We start from the raw sequence: 24,107 nt of genomic DNA, 5'->3' as shown, positions 1-24,107 counted from the left end.
CTCCAGCCGATGCAAAATGTTGCAACTAGACTGTTAATGGGGACAGATTACTACCAGCATGTAACTCCAGCGCTTAAAAGCTTGCACTGGCTGCCCATATGTCACCAGACCAGCTTCAAGCTTCTTGAGCCCTTAACAACTTAGGTCCAGATTATCTTAAGGACTGCCTGATCCTTATATCCCACCCAATCACTGAGATCTTTGGGACAGCACCCCATGTCTCAGATGCATGGCTCTTAACAGGACTAGAAGCCATGCATTCAGTGCAGTGACCCCAAGCCTTTGGAACTCCCAACTAAGATTAGGCAGGCACGCTCCTTGCTGAACTTAAGACTTTATTCCAGCAGGCATTTTAAAGCAGTGCCTGGTTTTATGATTTCATTGTTTAATGGTTTCATTTTATGTATGAATTGTTTTTATGTATGCTGCTTGGAAATGCAAATGATTAAGTGATATATAAATATCTTAAATAAATAATAAGCCCCATGGGATTTGCTTCTGAACATACATACATGGGAAAGCACCATTAATGCGCTTTTCACTTTGCTACTGAATTGATATAGTCCTCCTGACTGAGCACAGGATATTAACACATGTATGCCAGGAAAATGTAAAGGCTTAACAAAAGAAATAACAAAATTTAAAAGTAAATAATAAAATAAAAACATTACAAACAAGAAAATAAAGAGGCAACTAATTTTAAGCACCTATCTTTGAACCACTTATCTTTGAACCACAAGTTCTCACAGTTAGATGTGATGTAAATAATTTGAAAAAGACAAAGTGAACATTTTCATGTTTTATTTAGAAAGATGAACAGAAATTGCTATTCATAGGAGAAAATCAAAGTATTAAAGCTTAATTCTGAACACAGACAAATTGCAATATAATTCCACAGCAAATACAAAGACAAAACACACTGATCCAAATTGCTATTTCGAACTTGTGCTGGTGGTCTTCTTTGATTTAAGGTTCCCACTCTGAGTTAGGATCTTTATTACGTTTTGAACATCCATTCCTTGATTTAAGAGAAAAGTGGAGACAAGTTATTTTTTATTCAAACTTTAAATAAAAGGATTATTTGTCAGTTATTGCGCTACTATGAAGAATTTTATGGTTATTTGAGGAAAATGACTTAACTTGTGGAAAGGCACAGAAAAGCATTGGGGAAGTGACCTGTATGGGCTGTACCTCATTGTTCTGGTGAGTTGTCTGTTACATAATCACCTATTTCTTTTTTCCAGACTTTCCAAATTTTTAACAGTAGGTGCAAATTCATTAATAGAATTTCCTCTACAATTCTGTGGGCTACAGATGGTGAAGGGTTGGAGATGGGCCATGGGAATCTGCACTTCCTGACTCCAGTGTTTCATATTCCAAGTCCCTCCATGCATCCTTTATCAGCAAATACTGACACAACTATTAACCAGAATTAAATAACCAAGGTTTGAAGTTGATTTTCAAACCCAGGTTAATAGAAACCCTGGTTAATCTTAACCATGCTTAATGGTGGTTTCAACATGATTCCTAATTGTATGGTTGGGGCACTTGAGAGGACGGGTCATACTAGAAATTTAATGACTTGCCTCAGGTTATTTAACTGTAGCAAAATCAAATAATTGGCTATATAATAAATCTCATTTTTTGTTCCTACAAAGGGGACAGGGGGCGAGACAACAAACACAAAAATGCAGAAAGCCAATTTACCACTGAATGAAGGATTTGATGCTACTATTTTGTGTAGGGTGGCAGCAACTTCATCAACATCCATATTTCTTATACTGTTGAAAAATTCTGCAATTACGTGACTGTCGGATTTAAATGACCCTGCAAGAGAAGTACTGGGTGTTTCTGTCTGATATTGAGAGAAAGCGTTCTTGTCTGATATAAGATTTGGTAAACACTCCTCAGCAGAGAGAGGATGTTCTGTTTCAGCATCAGGAGAGGTCTGTTTACTAGGTACTTCCTTAAACGTGGGCACAAAAGTCCCAAGTTTATGACTTTTAATACTGTCATTTTCATTCAGCTGTGATGATTTTCGCTTAAATGATGGCTTGACATTCAAATTTGTTTCCTTATCTTCACTGGAGAGTTGAACAGGAGGCTGCTTTTCTGAAAGACCTGAGGGATAAATACAATCTAATAACTCCATTGTTGAAGGATACAAGAAGGAAAAGGTTTATGTTTCAATCCAATCCCATTTTCTTAAATGTCCCATTTAACTGAAATGCTTTTCATATCAGATGAAAAGAACAAAATTGCCCATGTCCCCTTAGCAATGTTTCACAAATTAAAATCAGATGTACTAGAACAACATTCTTCCATTATACAAGATTAAGATCACACAGTTGTTTTGAGAATTTAGACTACTGTAGAGTGTAGGGAAGTGGGGGGGGGGAGAAAAACTTCCCTTATTGAGTTCCTAAAATATTCCACTTCTACAATAATGGTGATCTACCTTCTGTTCCTGTGTTTGTGTTAGGTCCATGTTTGACCTAAAAAACCCTTCCAACAGAGATGGGGAACCTGTGTTCCTTCAGATGTTGTTGGACTCCAACTCCCATCAGTCCCAAACAGCATAGCAACAGTCAGGGATCATGGGGGTTATAGTTAAACAACTGGAGAGCCACAGGTTCCCAACACCTGCTTTTCAAGGTTGGTCTTATTCCATTATCTCCTTTTTTAGGTTCACCTAAGTTCATTTTTAATTAGGGATTAAAGATCTGGCTTTTGAACATCGAATGTTACTGTCCTAAAGGCAGGAAAAGAATGGTTCACGGTTTATTACCAAAAACTAGGGATACTTGAGGAACTAGATTTCTCTGAATCCTGAAGCAAACTGACCTGATCTGCAGTTTCTGAATGAATGTGCAGATCAGAATATAGTCATCCTTCACGTTTTTCACTTCTTTGAATTTAACAGTTCTGAGCTCAAAAATGTACCAGAAATGTGGTATTTGAGAATAAAATGCGCTTAGAACTACACAGAAATGTGCATGTAGAGATAAAATATATTTATAAAGGAGTATTTTGTGATAAAACTATGTATTCAAATAGAAACTTTCATGCAACTTTTAAAAAAATTAGAAATTAACGTGGAAATGAAATGGAGCAGACATATGAATGAGCCCACGTGAAATTGAAATGGACTGGAAATAATCCTCAAAAAGGGAAAAGCATCACTGGGATGAAAAAAAGAAGAAACCCCAGGTGCTTGAATGAAGATTTGAAACCTTTTATATTTCAGATATCATCCTATATATGCAATTCTTCTCAATTTATTAGCAAGTAACAGCAACTTGCTGCTGAACATCAGGGCAATATTTTCATGACTATGAGTGTGAGATTTCTTATACAAGCATTCCTTGGGACAAGGCAATACTGACCACTGAAAGTATATTAAATATAAGAAATAATAGGCATTCTCCCACTCATTTAATTTCCTCCTTGACTGAGATTTGCACTAGGTAAGTTTTGTTTATTTTTTAATTAATTAATTAATTTGATTTATATTCCACCCTTCCTCCCAGCAGGAGCCCAGGGTGGCAAACAAAAGCACAAAAAACACCTTAAAACATCATAAATACAGACTTAAAAATACATTAAAACAAATCTTTAAAAATATATTTTTAAAAAGTTTCCAAGACAACTTTTTAAAAAGTTTAAAAATGTATTGTTAAAAAAAAAGTTTTAAAACATATTAAAAAGCAATTCCAACACAGACGCAGAATGAGATAAGGTCTCAACTTAAAAGCCTTGTTGAAAGAGGAAGGTCTTCAATAGGCACTGAAAAGATAACAGAGATGGTGTCTGTTTGATATTTAAGGGAAGGAATTCCACAGGGTAGGTACCACCACACTAAAGGTCCATTTCCTATGTTGTGCAGAACGGACATCCTGATAAGATGGTATCTGCAGGAGGCCCTCACCTGCAGAGCGCAGTGATCGACGGTATATAAGGAATAGGACGGTCTTTCAGGTATCCTGGTCCCGAGCTGTATACAGCTTTGTACACCAAGACTAGAACCCTGAACTTGGCCTGGCAGCAAATGGACAGCCAGTGCAATTCTTTCAGCAGCGGGGTGCAATATTGGCGATACCCTGCCCCAGAGAGCAGTCTCACCACCGCATTTTGCACCTGCTGCAGCTTCTGGACCATTTAATGATTAAATAAAGCATTATTTTTCTTTAGATAACAAACTTTATTAACAAAAGGTATAGCCATGGATTCACTATGGCACCCACCATGGCACCAGAGACAGCCAACCTCTACATGGAGTTTTTCAGATTAAATACATTTTTGATCCAAGCAATCCATTTTTGCAATTACAGTAGAACCTCACTATAACACAGCTGACTGTACTGTGGATTGAAATATATCGTGGGTATGGCAATGTCCCTGTAAACTGTATGCAGTACTGCAGTTATTGTTATAATGCCTATAATGTGGGTGCGTCCTTTGTCCACTGACCCCTGTGGAGTAATCAGGGTCTGCTGTTCTTCAGGTGTAGTCAGACTATATTGATATATTCACCACATAACGTGGGGGACAAAGCTTAAGTTGAATAGGTTAAATCAAAGGATGAAAACATACAATTTGGAGACTAAGTATGTTTATAATAGAATGATTTTTTAAATGTGTTAATGATTAAATAAAGCAGCAGTTGCCAATGTGGCACCTGGAGGCATACATGTGCCCACAGAGGTCTTCCTGGTGCCCAAAAGGTCCCCTCCCCCAGCTGAAATTAGTTTTGAAAGCAGCATTTTATTGAAGGCAAAAGAATAGGCTACTATGGCCACATCCACACCAGACATTTATTCCACTATTATTCCACTTAAAACAGTCATGGCTTTCCTCAAGGATTCCTGGGAATTGTAGTTTGTGAAGGGTGGTGAAAGCTGTGAGAAGACTATTGTTTCCCTCACAGAGCTACAATTCTCAGAGTTTTCTATGAAGACAAAATAACTGTTAAACCACTCTGACAAGCTGTAGCTCTGTGATGAGAATAGGAGTCTCCTAACAATTCTCAGCACGCTTCACAAACTACACTTCCCATGATACTTTGGGGGAAGCTATTACTGTTTAAGGTGGAATAATAGTGGAATAAATGTCTGGTGTGAATGTAGCCTATATGTGTGATGCCCACAAGAGTTTAACTGGTTTGCAAATGTGCCCTTAGGCTCAAAAAGGTTCGTGACCCCTGAAATGAGTACATTTCAGGCTCACACCATATGGATAGAAATGGCTATCTAACATTTGATAGGTCACATCCGTATCATGTTAGACACAATTCACTTTTAGAGCAATTCCTCCTGCTCAGGTGCGCACTGCTCTAATTTAATGGACTTCAATCTAGAGGTCTCACAAATACAGATTACCCTAGGAACATCATTACATTAGGCAAATCCAAGATTCCAAGGTTAGACAGGAATACTCTTCTTCAGAAAGTCCCAAAACTCACTTGCAGCTTGATTTTTGATTAAATCTTTGCAATGGTTTATATACATATATGGGCATTTACCAATATATTGTACCAGGCTTTAATTGCCTATTAAAGAACCGGGAATATTAAATTAAAGGACCAGACTGATTAGTTTATACCAACACAGACATTTGGTCTTCAGTCCAACAACCCACTTCATTTGGAGCTTTAGCTTCTTAATGACATCACCCTGGTGGTACTATATTTACGGCAAATTTACCACCAGGATGTATTCATTCATCAACCCAGTTGACAACAGAATGTATAAATTATATCCTGCCCATTTATTTAGTTTTTGGTACTTTTATACCATTAAGGATTAAAATCCTTTCTTCAGTTTCATTTCACTTGCTAAATGTTCGACTCTCCAAGATCAGTTGGAATGCTTTTCATAATCAAAGTTACTACAGTGTCTTACCCACTGAATGCCTAGGTTCTTCTCTCATGTTGGTGCTTGGTTGCATGTATAGATACTTGTCTGTATGATTATTATCTGGATATTTTATATATATTGTAAGGAGCTTTTCAGGCTCAGTTTTGTTTTGTTCTACAGTTTTAGGGATTGACTCAGCTTTAGGTGTTCTGATTTTTATTTTGAGAGAGATTATATATAAACAACCAAGTCTTGTGACACCTTATTTTTCATTTGTCTGCTCCTGAGGACCTGCCTCAAGCTGGAAATAACTCAATGTTTCTCTGTTGCTTCAGAGCAGTAACTCTATCACTTCCAACCCTTCCCTTCTGCATTTACAATTTGATACATATGCCTAGTATATATCAATGATGCCTTTGCTCTCTGCCACAGCCTAACTTTGGACTTTGTCCACTGGCAACTAGACGCTTCTTCACAAATCAACAGCTGCTAAGTTTCCCAGCTGATTTGCCACAAACATACTTACCAGTGATAAGTTCATCAATTTTCACAGAAGTCGCCTTTGAACACTCTAATTGATCATCAGTTCTTTCATTTGGATTTGACTCAGAAAAATTCTAAAAACAATTGTAGATAATGTGAGTACTTTCAGAAAATACATAAAAACCTAAGCCATACCTTTCAAATGTTATGGTATATATATATTCACTAATAGGCAAAAAACCTTGCAATTTAAGAATGTACCCATAGCCCACAGATATTTCTATCAAACTTTAAAAAGCAGGGAAATTGGGCAGCTATAGTGAATGCACCAGGGGAGCAGGAGACCTGAACTCCTCTCTGAGATATTGGACTGCCCTACAAAGTTGTCAAAACGCAAACACAATTTGGGTTGGTCTTTCACAGTCCAATCCACTTGCTGTGTAGCTTGGAAGAATTTGGTAACATGTGCCTCTGAGCATATGATGAGGGGAAGGAAGGGGCAAGAGGAAGGGATAGGAGGGAGAAGGGAGGGTGGGTTTGATCTGGGGTTGCCAGGCTCAGGGCCTGAGAATGATTCTGTATCTTTAAGAGAAGAGAAAATTCAGCCAAGTGCAGGTGTTCTTGCTACACTGTAATGGAAAAAACCACAAGGTGAAATTCTCCCTTCCCCCTGCACAACTTTTAAAGATACAGAAGACCTCTTGGAGGCTGGGCATGGCAACCCTGGTTTGATCAGCTGTATATTTTTTGGGTTCAATGGGATTTATTTCTGTGCAATCATGTTTGAAAATGGAAATGGACTGCCTTCAAGTCGACCGAACTTATGGCGAACCTTTGAATAGGGTTTTCATGGTAAATGGTATTCAGAGGTGGTTTTACCATTGCCTTCCTCTGAGGCTGAGAGGCAGTGACTGGCCCAAGGTCACCCAATCAGCTTCATGGCTGTGTGGGGATTTGAACCCTGGTCTCCCAGGTCATAGTCCAACACTGGCCCAGGGGAGGGGTGGGGAGGAGATTGGGTGGGTGGGCACTGGGCAGAGGGGAAAACCCTTTCCTTTCCAAAAGGAAAACATTGTGAACAGTATCATTGCTTTTCAGTGTTTCCCTCACCATTTGATTCTACAGCAGGCACATGTAGCCTCCCACCCAAATTTAAACCAAAGCTGTCCCTGGCCACATCCACACCAGGCCGTTATTTCACTTTTGAGAGTCATGGCTTCTCTCAAAGAATCCTGGGAAGTGTAGTTAGTGAAGGGTGCTGAGAGTTGCTAGGATATGCCCTGTTCCCCTCACAGACCTTCAATCAGAGTGGCTGACTGTTAAACCACTCTGGCCACTGAAGCTCTGTCAGTGGAATAGGAGTCTCCTCTCAGCACCCTTCACAAAGCATTCCATCATAGCGTTCCAGCCAAAATTTCTTAAATTAATTAAAAGTCAGCCAGGCATTTTTTTAACCTTTAAACTGCAGAAGATGAAGGTCAGAGGATGGGGCAAGGTCAGTATTAGGATTACAGATACTTTGTGAACATGGCTGATTTTTAATGAATTTCAACAGATTATGAGAACTCTCAAGAGAAAAAAGTCCAAAAGAGCGCTGGGGTTTTCTCTCTCTCTTTTTAGACTTTGAACTCTCTATTCTCTCTGACTGTTTTGTGTATCGCCATGAAAATTGAGAGGGTTGTTAAGCAAGTGTTTCTGAGTTCAGGACTATAAATATTGTAGCGTTTTGTTTTGAAATGAGCTTATAGGAAGCATCAGAATGGCATGGGGGATATTTTCAATTTAACATTGTGGAATGTGAAAACTCCACACTGGCTATAGTACAAAGACACTCTCATGGCTTATAGTAATTAATAAGCAGATATTCAAGTAAATATCCATTAAATCCTCCTTCCATACAGAGTAAAAAGTTGATTTATTAAAAATATGCATCTAAAATCTAGTGCATGTGTGTTTTTACTCAGACGAGAATACTTGCCATGATTCAGTCTCCCAGCAGTGTCAAAACATGTTCTGCCATAAGATAGACAGCCAGTATTACATGAGCTTGCTCTCAGTGTAAAGGCAAACTTGGAATTCATACCTTTCCAAAACAATATTAAACTTCTTTATTATGCTTTTAGTTAGCTCTAGACCATGGGTGATTAATCTGCAGTTTGGAAGCCAGATACAGCCCCCAAGCAATTTTTTTCTGGCTCCCCATGACCCCACCGATTTTGAGGAGAGCAGAAATAAGGGGGGAAATAAAGTACTGTAGACAGAGTGCTATATGATAAACTAATCTGTATGATTCAGTTTAGGGGAGGGAGGACTCTATGTATGTGTAAGAGAGGGGGGTGGCTACACCCATTGCTGCCATGTGGGCCCTGTAGGGTTGTCCAAAGTTAGCCACCCCTTCTCAGACATTAAGATGAGGGAGCGATTAAGATAGGACATTTCTTCTCCCATGCTATTACTGTAACATCTGAAGCAAAATCCATGCAACTTCTCCTGCAGCTAGATGCATGACTCAGATCCATCTCTGGATCTCACACATCTTGCCACAAAGGGAAGTGCCCAAGTCCTGCTTTGGACATTACATCGGAAGCAGTAAAATAAGAAACAATATGTTTTGCCTGACGTATGATTTGATAAAATACTCCCGTGTTTCAGCATCAGTAGGGGATTTCCTTCCTTCCTACATTTTGTAAGGTTCTGTAATGCTCTTTGATCTCAGGGCCACTTTGTGTCTCTCTTTGTACTTTATGTGTCCCCTTAAGTGACCCCTATCTTGACGTCTGCTATATGTGAGAACTTTAGGTATTATTTCAAAGCAAGTGGGAACATTGTTTTATTATTAAATGCTTTATATCCCTCCCTTCCTTAAAGGAGCTCAGGGCAGAGTACATTAGGTTTTCCTCACAACAACACTGCACAAGGTAGGTTAGGCTGAAAGACAACCAACAACCCAGAGTCATCCAACATGTTTCTTTGCTGAGTGGAGATTTGAACCCAGTTCTCCCCAATCCTAGTCTGACACTAAACCAGGAGTGGGGAACCTTTGGCCCTCCAAATGAGCTCATCAACCCCAGTTAGAATGGCCAATGACCAAGAATGATGAGAGTTGTAGCTCAGTAACATCTGGAAGGCCAAAGGTTCCCCATGCCTACTCTAAACCATTAGTTTTAACAATTCAAAGCACTAGCCAGTGCTACTGTAGAGGGTCATGATGCAAAACAGCAGAATCCAATCAAAACGGGGATTCTCAGGGCACATTTTCTTCCATCCTGCCTACAAAATAATTCAGCTCTTGAACTGACAGTGTTTGGAGATTAGCTAAATTCCAGCACAAACAGTAGAAACATTTAGAGAAAATTACTTTTTTTTCTGAAATCTTCTGACGATATGCCACCAATGAATTTGTAAGTTTCTGAGTAACTTTCAGTATAAATGAAGCATCATCTTCATTCACTATTTCGAAGTATTGCTGGAAAGAGAAGCAATACACCAAAACATTTTTTAGCAAAAGTCGTAAGAAAAATCTAACTTTTTAGAGACACCCATAGTTCAACATATATGCAACTGCGAGTCAAGCACTTAATAATATATTTTTGAAGTCCCAAATTCAAACTTTTGAAAGAGCCTAACCATTCAAAAATCTTAGTTTAGTGCTATTAAAATCAATGAGATCAAACTGGCTTGAAAAGTATATTAGTGTTTTGTTTTAAAGAATCACTGGTGCTCAGACCTTACAAATGTGTGCCAGCTTATTTGTGTTCAATAAATATTGTCATTACTGTTTGCAGTGTTGCACTGAGAATGCATTCATCATATAAGCAGTAATAATTACAAGATCACCATAAAATCTGAGACAAATACCACCAGCAGCCAAAACACTAACAGTGAAATGCCTGGGAGAAAAGGTAGAACTTTGCCTGGCACCAAAATTATAATGTTGGCAGCAACCGACCTCCCTGGGGACAACATCCAGTCTGCAATTTATCATCTGGATTTAGACCAAAGTGACAGAAATATATAAACTATAAATACATTTGAACTTGGTTCAGAGCATAATTAAATACCTACCAAGTATTTAACACCTACCAAATATTTTAGTAGTTCTTCATTGCTGTGGAATTCTTCAGAATCCGAGTCGGTTAGCTCTACATTTTTTAGTGCCACTGTATTCTGTAAAACATACACAACAGGTCTCTCTTGAAATTTACAGTGTACACTATGAAATAATATTCTCCACTAAACCAATAAAAGAGACTTTTGGTCTTACCGTGAAAACAGTCTTCTCTGTGCATGTCAAAGATTGTATCAGGTCGGTAATCAGTTCCAGCTAGTGGCTGAAGGCAGAAGAGCACTGTTCATTTTTGCAGGAACTTCCTGTTCTGTGTAGCTCCCAGCTCTGTTCTTGATGACAAGCTAACTAGTATTGAGAGCATTGACAGGAAGTACGACATTAAAAGTCAAGCAACAGCACTCATACACTCTCTGCAAGAGGCCTAACCAGGTAACAATGATTGCAGCCCAGCTCTCCTAGGGAGTGGCCCTGATATCATCTTTGACATGGACAGAGAAGACCGTTTTCACAGTAAGACCAAAAGTCTCTTCTCCTGTGCATGGAAAGATGATATCAGGTGGGACATACCAAAGCTGACCTAAGTAGGGTGGGAATATTGCTGGGCTGAATTCATTGACTGTCGGAGAGGACATGCTGTAGCACTCCTCCCAAAGGCTACTTCTGCGGATGCATAGGTATTGATCTTATAGTGTCTAATAAATGCATTGAGAGTGGCCCATGTGGCCGCTTTACATATCTCTTAGTGAAGCATTTCTCGAGAATGCCGCCTTTGTGGCTGCTGCTCTAGTGGAATGAGCCACTATCCTGGCTGTTTGCGACAGTCGCAGTGAAGCGTATGCCAAGGTAATACATGACCTGATCCACCTAGCAAGGGTGCAGGTTGAAACCTTGTTTCCTATTGAAGCTGGATGAAATGAGACAAATAAACTGTCTTGCGAAAGGGCTTAGCTTTGGATATATATACTTCTAAGGCTCTTCTCACTTCCAGTGAGTACCACACCTTTTCTGTGGGGTGCACAGGGTTAGGGCAGAAGGAAGGGAGCACTAACTCTTGTTGACAGTGAAAGGTAGATAGAACCTTAGGACAAAAGGAAGGTACAGTAAGAAGTACTACCCTATCTTTATGAAAAACATAGAAATTCTTGTCTACAGACAGGGCATTCAAATCAGACACACAACGGGCCGAAGTAATGGTGCAAGGAACAGGACTTTAAAGGATAGTAAATGGAGGGGAACTTTAAAGGATAGTAAATGGAGGGGAACTCGAAGGGAGGTTTCTGCAGGGCCGTTAAGACCTTGTGAAGGTCCCAAGTTGGGAAACGATGGACTGTAGGTGGCACCAATAACATTGCCTCCCAAAGAAAATGCCTCAGGAATGGGTGAGAACCCAGTCGCTTTTCAGAATTTAGATAGGATTAGAGACTTCCCGGAAGTGAGTGCTCAGGTGGTGATTGTCTCTGAGAGATCTCTGCCTCAGAGGAAGCTTTTTTCAGTTTAAAAGCCAGCCAAGAGGAAACTTTGACTGGCTTAAATGTTCTCCAAGGTATAGGTGAACCGATCAGATTTTCCACAGGACTTCGTTGAGCTGTCGGCGGCTGGAATTGATCAGGAATTCCCTGAGATAAGAAGGCATACCGATCGGCTGAAGACGGAGTCAGGACTTCCAACAAGCTGTACTGAAAAAAAGCGAAGCGTTTTTTTTCTTTCTAAAAACGTTCTTAACCAGCGAGCCTCCTTCTGTCTAAATCTTATCACTTGGCTTAAATTACTACAATAAAAGGGATTTGTTTACAAATCAGCAACTGAGAAATCTGGGTGAGTCATACTTTTTCTCTTTTAAATATAATTAAGGAAGAAAGAAAATGTAAACAATTTATATATATATATATTTTACGACAAAAAGCTGGCCTGAATTTGGAGTTTTAAAGATTAAAAACGGATGAGAGGTAATTATTATTTGATGGAAATATATTTTGGACTATTTTTCTCCTTGGATTATTTCTTTTTGGACGAATCTGCTGTTCGTATATGTTACTAATCGCTTGGTGTTGTGAACCAGAATTGTTTTGCATTCCTGGACGTAGATAAGAACTGTGCTGGCCGGACTATAATAACAGGCCTGGAATATTAACTCTTTTGTTGGTGGAGGAAAAAAAAAAGAAATAGACTGCCTCTAGGTTTTGGAACAGTGGTTAATATCAGAAATTAAAGGCTTCTTTTGAGAATGACAACTAAAAAAGCAGCTAAGGCTCAGGAGCGAAGAGGTTCAATTGATCCACAGGAAGGGGCTTTACCCCCAGATATGTTTCAAAAAATAATGGAAGGGATTAGTGATCTAAACAGGAAATGAAAACTGAACTGATAGATATAAAAGACTATATTAAAACACAAGTGGATGAGATTAAAGGGACAATTGGGCAAATAAAGGAGGATGTAAAAAATACTAAAGAAAAGGTACAAATCTTGGAGAATAGAACAGATATATTAAATCTGGAATTAGAAAAAAAATTGGACTACATGGCTGTGATTGAATTAAGAAATAAAGAACATTGTTTGAGATTCCGTGCAATCCCTGAGGAAACAGGTGAAGATATCAGAGATAAAATTGTTAATGCTTTAGTAAAATTTCTGGATTTGAATGAAGATCGGATGAAATTTGAAATAGATAAAGTTTATAGAATTAATTCCAGATATGCAACAATGAAAAAAATTCCAAGAGATGTGCTTGTTCACTTTATAAAAAAGACGACCAGAGATATGGTATTACAACACTTCAACAATACCTTTAAAATTGATGGCAAGGAAATACTGGTGATGAAAGAAATTCCTATTAGACTTTTACGTAAGAGAAAAGAATATGCTTTCTTTACAGAAAAACTTAAGCAATGCAAAATTCAATTTAGATGGGATGTTCCAGAAGGAGTGATTTTTACATTCAGACAACAGAAATATCGATTGAATACTGTTCAAAAAGCAAGGGATTTCTTGAGAAAAGCTTCAAAACACATGGAAGAAGATAAACTCAAAGATATGGATATAATTCCTGGGAAACAAAGTCAACAGGAACATGCAGAGGAGGGGAAGTAAGATGATGGATTAAAGGGAGCATCAGGTACATTTTAAAATACACGCTTAAAGATGGATTACAAATATCTAACTTGGAATATAAATGGAGCCAACACGGCGCAGAAGAGAAAGTGTTTCATTATTTGAAAAAAATAAAATTGGATATAATTTGTTTACAAGAAACTCATATTAAGAAGAAAGATTCCAAATATTTGATTTGTAAAAATTTGGGTGAAGAATTTATTTCGGCTGGATCAAAAAAAAAATGGAGTTGTTCTTTACATTAACCCACAATTGCTTCCTAAATTGATATTACTGGATGATAGTGGCAGATTTGTGGGGATTGAAATTACTTTACAGGGCATAAAAATTTTGATAGTGGGTATTTATGCCCCCAATGAAGATAAAACAAGGTTTTAAACAGGACTTATGGAAAAATTGTCAGAGTTTTCATATGATCATTGGTGTGTCATGGGTGATTGGAATGGGGTAATCTCACCAAAAATTGATACACTTTCTGAAAAAAATATTAAAGAGACACAGGGTAAATTACCGAAGATTTGCTTTGAACTGATGGAAAATTTAGAATTGGTGGATACCTGGAGATATATAAATGATAACGCAAAGGAATTTACTTATTTTTCAGAAAGACATAAAACATTCTCGAGGATTGATATGATTTGGATGTCTAAAAATCTAGTGAAAGATATTTTTAAAATGGATATATTACCAAAAACTTTTTCGGACCACAATCCTGTGATATTAACTTAAAAAAAAAAAAAATCTTGGATTTAGATGGAGACTAAATGAATCTTTATTACAGAATGACAAAGTAGTACAAGAATGTAAGAAGAAATTAAAAGAGTTTTTTTAATATAATTTACATAAAGGAACAAATGAAAATATTGTTTGGGATACAAGTAAGGCATTTATGAGGGGATATTTTATTAAATGTAAGTCTGAATTAAAAAAAAAGAAACAACAGAAAATGCAATTAATTTTGGAAGAAATAAAACAAAAAGAGGAAGAATTGAAAAAGAATCCAACTAAAGTTTCTATTGTAAATCAAATTAAAATGTTACAGAATTAAGTATCAATGCTGACAGTTAGAGAAATTGAAAGGAAACTAAATTTTGCTAAACAAAGGACTTTTGAATTTGCAAATAAACCGGGGAAATGGTTAGCACATAAATTAAGAAAAGAACGTCAAAAAAATATTATTTTAAAGATACAAGAAGGAGATGAGATGCTGACAGATAATGTAAAAATCAAAAAGATTTTTCATCAATATTATTCATCATTGTACAAGTGTCAGGAAATCCCATCTGAAAAAATAGAAGAGTATATATCTAAACAGAATTTGCCTAAAATTACAGACTTTCAGAGACAAGCTATTAATGGCCCTATTACGTCAAGAGAGATATCTGAAGCTATAAACAAAATTAAATCAGGAAAGGCGCCAGGACCAGATGGGTTATCTGCAATGTACTATAAATGTTTGGAAGAAGAACTCTTGCTACCTTTACAGTCTACAATGAATTCTATTTTGCAAGAGGGAAAGATACCGGATAGTTGGAAAAATGCTAACATAACATTAATACCTAAAGAGGAGCAAGATTTAACTAAAACAAAAAATTATCGGCCGATATCTCTATTGAATAATGACTATAAAATTTTTACAATGATCTTGGCAGAAAGAATGAAAATAATATTGCAACAATTTATCCAGGAAGATCAATCGGGGTTTTTACCTAAAAGACAATTACGTGACAACGTCAGGACTGTTTTGAATGTGTTGGAATATTTAGAACAACGAAATGATAAACAAGCAGCTTTGATTTTCTTAGATGCTGAGAAAGCATTTGATAATTTGAATTGGAAATTTATGTTCCAGGTTTTGGAGCAAATGGATTTTGGAGACAATTTTATAAAATGGATTAGATCGATTTATACATCTCAGAAGGCTCAGATAATTGTTAATGGAGATTAACGGATTCATGTGAAATACAAAAGGGTACAAGACAGGGATGTCCATTATCTCCCCTTCTATTTATTCTGGTCTTAGAAGTGCTGCTTAGAGATATAAGGCAAGATAAAAGGATTTCGGGATTAAAGATAAAAAAAGAAGAATATAAACTGAGAGCATTTGCTGATGATTTGATAATTGTATTAGAAAACCCTTTGGAAGGAATTAATGTATTGATGGACAAATTAAAAGAATTTGGACCGTTAGCAGGATTTAAGATCAACAATCAAAAAACAAAGATGTTGGTGAAAAATTTAACTTTAAGGGAACAGAAAGAGTTAATGGACAAGACAGATTTTACAATAGAGAAAAAGTTGAAATATTTAGGTATTATTATGACAAATAAAAATTCAAAGTTGTTTCATAATAATTCTGAACAATTATGGACAGAGATTAAGAAAGATCTGCTAAGATGGGATAAACTACAATTGTCATTAATGGGTAGAATATCTGTGATAAAAATGAATGTATTACCGAGAATGATGTTTTTGTTTCAAACGATACCTGTAATATCCTCTGATTTACCTTTTAAACAATGGCAAAAAGATATCTCTAAATTTGTATGGCAAGGAAAAAAACCAAGAGTTAAATTTAAATTACTACAAGACGCCAAAGAAAGAGGAGGACTGGGATTACCAAATCTGAGACTTTATTTTGCTGCCTGCTGTTTAGTCTGGATAAAGGAATGGATTTTATTGAGGAATAAAAGACTATTGGATTTGGAGGGCCATAACCTGAAGTGGCGATGGCATGGATATCTATGGTATGACAAAGTAAAAGTAAATGTAGACTTTAATAATCATTTTATAAGACGTCCTCTGTTGAAAATATGGAATAGATATAAACCAAGGTTCTATTCGAAAATACCATTATGTGTCTCAAGTCAAGAAGCGTTTTACAGAAGAGAAATGGCTGGAAAAGAGAAATGGTTAACTTATCAAGAACTATTAGAAAATGTACATGGAGAATATATAATGAAAGAGAGAGAACAACTGATAAAGGAAGGATATAGTTCTCAATGGTTTGCCTATTTACAATAGTTAGAAAGATATAAAATGGACAAGAAAATGTATGGGTTTGAAATAAGTAAATCTGATTTTGAAATAGGTTTGTGTACAAATGATGAAAATATAATTGCGAAAATGTATAAACTCTTACTGAAAATGGATATGGAAGAAGAACAAGTAAAAGAGTGTATGGTAAAGTGGGCAAAAAAATTTAGTTATAACATACAAATGGATCAATGGGAAAATATGTGGAAAAAAGGCTTGAGATTTACATTATGCTATAATCTTAAAGAAAATTTCAATAAAATGATGTATCGTTGGTACATGACTCCAGAAAAGTTGTCAAAAATGTATAGTAATGTTTCTAATGTTTGTTGGAAATGTAAACAACAAGAAGGATCATTTTATCATATGTGGTGGCTGTGTAAAAAGGCAAAATCATTCTGGGCACAGATAGGTAGGATGATGCAAAAAATTCTAAAGATAAATATTCAGTCAAAACCAGAATTTTTTTTACTGGGTTTTATGGATAAACAAATAGAAAAGAAATATGGAAGAATAATATTATATATGATTACGGCAGCAAGATTATTATATGCACAAAAGTGGAAAATGGAATCAACACCAACAACGGAAGAATGGCTATTGAAATTAATGGACTTAGTAGAGATGGATAAATTGACATGTCTACTTAGAGAAAAATCGACAGACACATTTCTTAAGGAATGGAAGCCTCTCTTAGACTTTTCGTTGAAAGATCAAAATAAAATGATGATATTGGGATTTGACGATTAACTAAGATAGCCTATGGAGAAAAGTGATCCTGTATGTATATATTAAGGGACAGGTTTGATGTATATTATATACTTATAGCTGATCTGCAACAAATTGGAAGTCAACTATTTTATTTTTATTTTTTTTGTTGTATTATGTTTTTTGACTTTGTTTTGTTTGTCTTTTGAAAAATTTGAATAAAAATTATTAAAAAAAAAAAAAAAGGAAACTTAGATAGGATTGACGACAAAATTGAAGCCTGACGTCTCAAAGTGTTTGGCCCGAGTCCCATTGTTAAGTCTTCCTGTAGGAATGAGAGGATCTCTTTAATACCTGCCTTACTTGGATTTACGCCTTTGGGAATGATCGGGAGAGGTGGAAAGGCATATAGTTGACCTGGAGGCCACTGGGCTGCGAAAAAAATTGTGATGTTCCTGTATGTGAATGTAATGTAAATATGGTAAGTGCAGGTTTATTATAGGAAATATGGTAAGTGGAGTGAGTGAGAAGGGGGAGTACATGGGCTGTAGAATGCTGCATGATGATTGGCTGTGTGTTTGAATGGCTGAAGGTATAAATGAGAGGATGACAGTTGAGTCGTGGTGGGGGTTGGACAGGGTGGTTGTGGACAGGGAGGTTGATGTGGAGAGTAAGAGGTGGCTGTTGAGATACTGGATTGGGAGTTCTGAGGCAAATAGTAGGAATTAGGAGCATAAGAGAAACATGTATGAAACCATATGCTTGTCAATGAAATCTATAAGTAATCTTGTTATTCTTAGTGTTATCAATAAATATTTTCTTGGTTTACTTAAAGCCTGATTCCTCAGCTGGGGGCACAGACCAGGGGGGAGGCAGAGTAACCAAGGCTGAAGAAGAAATAGTATCGACTGGTGGCAGCCGTGAAGGAAGAGATATTGTATCAACATCCATTACCACAGAGCAACCCAGAGCTGTGAGCTTCATAGGCAAGAGGCTTCAGGGGGGTTGGGAATTACCTATACACACAGACACAAGGTATCAAAATAACCAGGAAGAGACTAAGGCACAGTCTCTAGAGGTTATATTGGATACACAGAGTGTTGGGTAGTGTGGCCTAGCAGGGGGATCTTTTGAGATCTGTGCTAGAGCACAGAAAGGTAAAAATAAACACGACGATCCTGACTGCTGGTAGCCACAAGTGAGAGCGACACAGGTGGTGCCAGGGAGGGATGTCACAAGCATTCCTTCTGCCCCCAGCATCTTGTATCTGGCAAAGAATCTCTTCACCTGATGGTTGAGGCTGGAGGCGAAAAGGTCTACTTTGATCATGCCAAATCATGCCAGTATCACCTGAAAGGCCAGAGGATATAACTTCCATTCCCCTTGATGTACCTTCTCCCGACTCAACCAGTCTGCTTCACTGTTGTTCTCCCCCCTGAGGTATTCTGCCATGAGTGACTCCAGATGTTCTTCCACCCACTGGAAGATGAGTGAGGCTTCTCTCTGGAGAAGAGGAGAGCGCATGCCCCCCTGACGATTCAAATGAGATTTGGCTGACACATTGTCTGTCCTGACGAGCACTGCCTCCAACCTTACTGTGCGTGTGAAGGGTGTCAATGCCAGGCGGATCGCCCGAAGTTCCAGTAGATTGATTGGAAGGCTGGCTTCCTCCTGTGACCATGTTCCTTGCACCATCTGACCCTTGCAGATGGCACCCCAGTCTGATAGGCTGGCATCCAACATGATCACTATACATGGGGGATTGTGCAACGGTGCTCCCTTGAGAAGATTGGGTTTGTGTGCCCAACACAGTAGAGACTGACGAATTGCAGGTGACAATAATACTTTCCGATGCTGTCTGGCTGCTATCTCGTTCTAGAATGGCAATAACGCCCACTGCAAGGGGGGAGAGTGATGACGTGCCCAAGGCGCCATTTGGAAGGCTGCCACCATCAACCCAAGCACTGAGGCTAGGTGCATGAGGTCTACTGGTGTGGAAGTCATAAGGTGGGATACCGCAGCTTGTATTTTGTTGATTCTGTCCTGTGCCAGTCGTATTGTCCCCTGTTGTGAGTCTATAGTGGCCCCCAGATGTACAATGCAAAAAGAAGGAACTAACTGGCTTTTGTTCTGGTTGATTAGGAAGCCATGGTCCTTCAAGCAGACTAAGGTAATGTGCATATCCTCCCAGGCCTTGCTTAGCAATGGGGACCAAATGAGGAAGTCGTCCAGGTAAGGAAATATGTGGACTCCTTGCATCCTGAGGTGGACTACCAGAGTAACCACAATCTTTGTGAATACCCTGGGGGCTGACAACAGGCCAAAGGGCATGGCCCTGTATTGAAAATGGTTGTTCCCCACCGTAAACCTGAGATAGCGTCGGGGGGGGGGGAGATGGGAAAGTGTAGATAGGCTTCCTTCAGGTCAATTGAGGAGAGGAATTCCCCTTTTCTCAGCACCTCCTTGATTAAAAGCAAGGTTTCCATGCGGAACCTGCAGTATTGAATGTATTTGTTCAGGTTCTTGAGGTCGAGTACCACCCTGAATGACCCATCTTTTTTTGCGACAGTAAAGAAAATTGCCCCAAACTCTCTCCCCTGCCGGGACTGGCCCTATTGCTGATATGTGGAGCAGATGGGAAATTGCTTGGAGGGTTCTTGCCCTTTTGACTTGAGTCCGTGAGAGAGGGGATGGGACAAATCTTGTGGGAGGGAGGGATGTAAATTCCAGCTTCAGGCCATTTCTGAGGGTGCATAAAACCCATTGGTCCGATGACATGTCCCTCCATTGCTGAGCAAAGTGTTGGAGACATCCTCCCACCAGAGGAGTGCTGGCGTCAGAACTGATGTATGTTCCCTCTTGCCTGGGTTCCAAACCCCAGTCTATTGGAAATGTATGGTTGGTCCTTTGCTTGCGGACGTTGGCTGTACCAGAAGGGGAAATTGGTGCAGGTGTCTCTAGCCTGTCCTGGTGTCCTAGAATTTGGAAAGGATTGCGGCTGTGAATATGGGTGGAAGGCTCTTCGAAATAGCCTTCTGTCCTCTCTTTTCCTGGAGGAGGGCATAGATTTCTTTTTGTCCTTGGATTCCAAGATGCCTGCTAGTGCTTCCTCACCAAATAACTTGCCTCCCACGTAGGGCTCTGAAGCCAGGTTAGAGCGAGCCGTGGCATCTGCTTCCCAGGGATGCAGCCACAGGGTTCTACGGGTGAAGACGCCCGCTGCTAACGACCTTGCTGCAAATTGCATGGCGTCCATGGATGCATCTGCCATGAAGGTCACTGCCCGGGAGACTTTTAACAAGGCTTTGCGTGCTCTGGCAGGGTCCTGTTGTGGGCCATCCAGAAGGTCCTTCAGCCATAAGAGAGAAAACCTTGTGAAGACAGAAGATGCTGCTGTTGCTGCTCTGATGGAAAGTGCGCTAGCCTCATGTACCCTTCTGAGGCCTTGGTCCAATTTGCATTCAGTCGCGTCCTTAAGGTGAGCATCTGAGTCTTTAGATTCAAAGATGGATTTAGAAGATTAACTATGGGCGTGTCTACTAGTGGGACTTTCAGCTGGTCCATGATCTGTTGTTCCAGTGTATAGAATTGTTAGCTGTTGACACTGATTTCTTGAACTGTAAAGGAACATCGAACTCGGATTTGATCACTTTGGGTAGTAACGCAGAGAGCTTGAGCACCCTGGATTTAGGTTTTGGGCCTGGACACACAGTCAGAATCCTGGACGTTGACGGAACTGGAGGGTCGTCATGGGAGTGTAAGCTGAGGGCCTCCATTGCCTTGCATAAAAGGGGGAGGAAATGGGGTTCTTGGAAAATTCTGTTGTTTGAAATCTCTTCCGATTCTGACTCCCCAATCCAGTCCTCTTTGTCTAAGACAATCAGTTCATTGTCTGGATCAACAGGCGTCTCCTCTGTAGGTTGGGCGTGCCTACTTTGAGCGGCCACGTAAGGGTCAGGTGAACTGTGTGCTGCAGGAGGCTGCAGGTTGGAGGATGATGGGATGGCTGAAGAAGAACCCTTGTTGCCTGCGTTCCCTGTGTGCCACTAGGGAGGTGCTGAATGGAGGACGCTGTGCCTCAGAGATGCCTGGTCAAATCCGCTAACAGGGAAGCCCTGAGCTGATCCTGCAACTGTTGAAGCATGTGATCCGAGAAATGTAGTTGAAGAGGCTGAGTGTGTGCACAACAGGGTTGGTATACCTCTCCTTGTAATTGATGAGCGGAGGGAGAAGAGGGGGGGCTGGAATCTTTCCCCTTCTGTAACGTGGATGGTCTGGTAAGAGGCAGACGTATCTGTAAAGCCCATGAAATCTTCAGGTGAGGATTTGGTAGAAAAAACTGAATCCAAGCCAGGGTGGGCTTGTATGCCTTCTTCATTAGACAGTGACTCTTGGTCTCTTCCAGTCCTGAAAGCAGTGCTGTGTGAGTCTCTCCCTTCGTCTGCATTATGCTCACCAGGAGCTTGCCTGGTCTGGCCGGTCTGCCTGTCCATCATGGGCACTACGCCATCTGAAGCCACCCTGCCTGCTATTTTCATTGCCTCAGCCACCTCCAGCCTGTCGGAAGACGGGCAGGCCATGGCCGTCTCCATCTGGACGTTCGCCCCAAAGCAAGGCTGTAAAGCCTGTCTGGGCAATGGTGGTGGCGCTGCTCCTAGTTTGGGCGGGAGCGGCTTGGGCCTCTTTTTCAGCCTGTTGGATTTGCGGGTTGCTATCCCCATGGTACAACCACACAGAGGGTCTTATGGGTGCTGGGTGCTATCCGGGGTCTACATTCCCACTGATGCTTCGGTGGGAGGGCTGGTGCATTTTGTTGCAGCCGCTAAGGCGAGGCTGCACCACTGGCTTAGGAGGGTGAAAGAGGACTCCTCCTGGGGCTTGTGCAATGAGTGCTGCTGCTGCGAGGCAGGAAAGGAGCGTTGGGGCCTCAAATGTTGCCACCAGATTCCATCTCTGCTGATAATGACATCAGCGGGGGTGGGGGGCGTATGGCCGAGAGCAGCGGTAACAAGCTGGTCTGGGCGAAGGGGAGCGGGCGTTAAGTCCTCCCATAGAGCGTCCCTTACAACTTCCCACCCCTGCACGGTTCTGGTGGGTAAGGAAGAGAAATCCCTTTCTTGGTTTTCCTCGTGCCATGGAAGAGCTCCGGGGGAGGAAAAAGGGGGGGATTTTTTTTAAAAAAAACAAAGGGGGGTGAAGTCGGGGGAGGAAACAGAAAGGATATAAGACAAATACAAAAGACAAATATACAGGCCTGAACACAGAGCAGAGAGAGTGATCAACCGTTGTATGTGAAGGCAGAAGAGAACTGAGCTGGGAGCTACACAGAACAGGAAGTTCCTGCAAAAATCAACAGTGCTCTTCTGCCTTCAACTGCTAGGTGGAGCTACTTACCCACCTGATATCATCTTTCCATGCACAGGAGAATATGAGAAAATTTGTTACCATAATTCTTACAATGTTTATTTTTATTCTATATAAAATAGAAGAATTCCAAAGTGTAGGTCTAAGAACACCTATCATTTTAAAGAAACATTACTGCTGGTACAGAATGCGGCGGCACGTTTGAGTAAGAATAGCCGTCGCCGTGATCATATTACTCCGGTGTTAATAGATCTACACTGGTTACCAGTTGTTTACCGAGCCCAATTCAAGGTGTTGGTATTTACCTTTAAAACCCTATACGGTTTCGGCCCAGTTTATCTGAAGGAGCGCCTCCAGCATCACCAATTATGCCGCCTGACAAGATCAGCCACACAAGACCTTCTCTCGGTCCCACCAGTTAAACTGGCTAGGCTGGTGCAGACTAGAGAGAGGGCCTTTTCGATCGTGGCTCCCACCCTCTGGAATTCCCTCCCGTTTGATCTTCGCCATGCCCCCTCCCTGTCAAGTTTCTGCCAGACCCTGAAGACCTGGTTGTTCAGGCAGGCCTATGGGATTCCTGGGGTGGGTTAGTCTTTTTAACTTTTGTTATTAACTGGTGTTTTATTAATTATTGATTATGGTCCTTCTTGGCTTTTATATTGTATGTTATTGTATTACTGTATTTTGTATGTCGCCTAGAGTGGCCGTTCATTCGGCCAGATAGGCGACTCAAAAATAAAATTTTATTATTATTATTATTATTATTATTTTCCCTCAGTTGTTATTATAAAAAGAATAATGGAAAACAAAACACTTCTACAATGAGAGGGAACGGATTACCCACTACCTGCTTTGCATTGCATTCCAATCGTGTGAAAAACAATACACTCATTTTCAAAAAACCCTGTTTCATCCATAACACTCATGTTAATTTGCTTAGAACAGAAATTAAGAGAAACATATATTAAATTATGAAATATCATAATTTAACACACCTTTCTTTTAATGTTGGTATTTGAGAACTGTTTCGGTATTCAGCATGTATCTATCTTGCTATCACAATCAAATAAAATGTATTTGGGACAGTCCCTTTTTTACATTCTTACCTAAAATACGCTCAAATCATGTTAGCTCAATCACTGTGTTTCTCTCCTTGATCCTAATTAAAAATGTCTAATTTGTAAATATTCAGATAATGGTAGATGTAAGCCTTTCACATCCTGTTCGAAATATTTTACTTGTTTATCTTTTATCCTTTATAAAAACTTCACACCATGAGAAACCCAATAATAAAAATAACCTAACTGCCCTTTAATATACCCAAGGTCAAAAACAACTGAGGCTTAAGGGTGACTGAGTTGGACCCAGTATTTTCTTGAATTTATTTCATGGTCATAATCTAGCAAATATAGTATTTTCTTTCTGTCTTTCTCTGGGCAATAGCCATAACAAAACATTGATATTTCACTTTAGATATTCTACTA

General features: G+C 39.5%; 1 protein-coding gene across 2 annotated transcripts in view; it reads right to left on the bottom strand.

Annotated features, from left to right (window-relative positions):
• Positions 1-784: 784 nt before the first annotated feature.
• LOC133366021 (uncharacterized) overlaps positions 785-24,107 on the bottom strand; it is a 68,969-nt gene continuing 45,646 nt past the window's right edge. For both annotated transcript variants that reach the window (XM_061588642.1, XM_061588643.1), the window contains exons 13-17: positions 10,422-10,505; positions 9,697-9,804; positions 6,382-6,472; positions 1,708-2,121; positions 785-1,018 (exon numbers count right to left, since the gene is read on the bottom strand). In XM_061588642.1, coding sequence (XP_061444626.1) covers positions 933-1,018; positions 1,708-2,121; positions 6,382-6,472; positions 9,697-9,804; positions 10,422-10,505 — 783 coding nt within the window. In that variant the 3' untranslated portion in view covers positions 785-932. The remainder of the gene's footprint in view (positions 1,019-1,707; positions 2,122-6,381; positions 6,473-9,696; positions 9,805-10,421; positions 10,506-24,107) is intronic.

Source organism: Rhineura floridana, chromosome 11 (genome assembly GCF_030035675.1).
Source record: "Rhineura floridana isolate rRhiFlo1 chromosome 11, rRhiFlo1.hap2, whole genome shotgun sequence".
Classification (NCBI taxonomy): domain Eukaryota; kingdom Metazoa; phylum Chordata; class Lepidosauria; order Squamata; family Rhineuridae; genus Rhineura; species Rhineura floridana.
The sequence above is the reverse complement of the archived record's forward strand: the minus strand, read 5'-3'. Positions and strand labels throughout refer to the sequence as shown.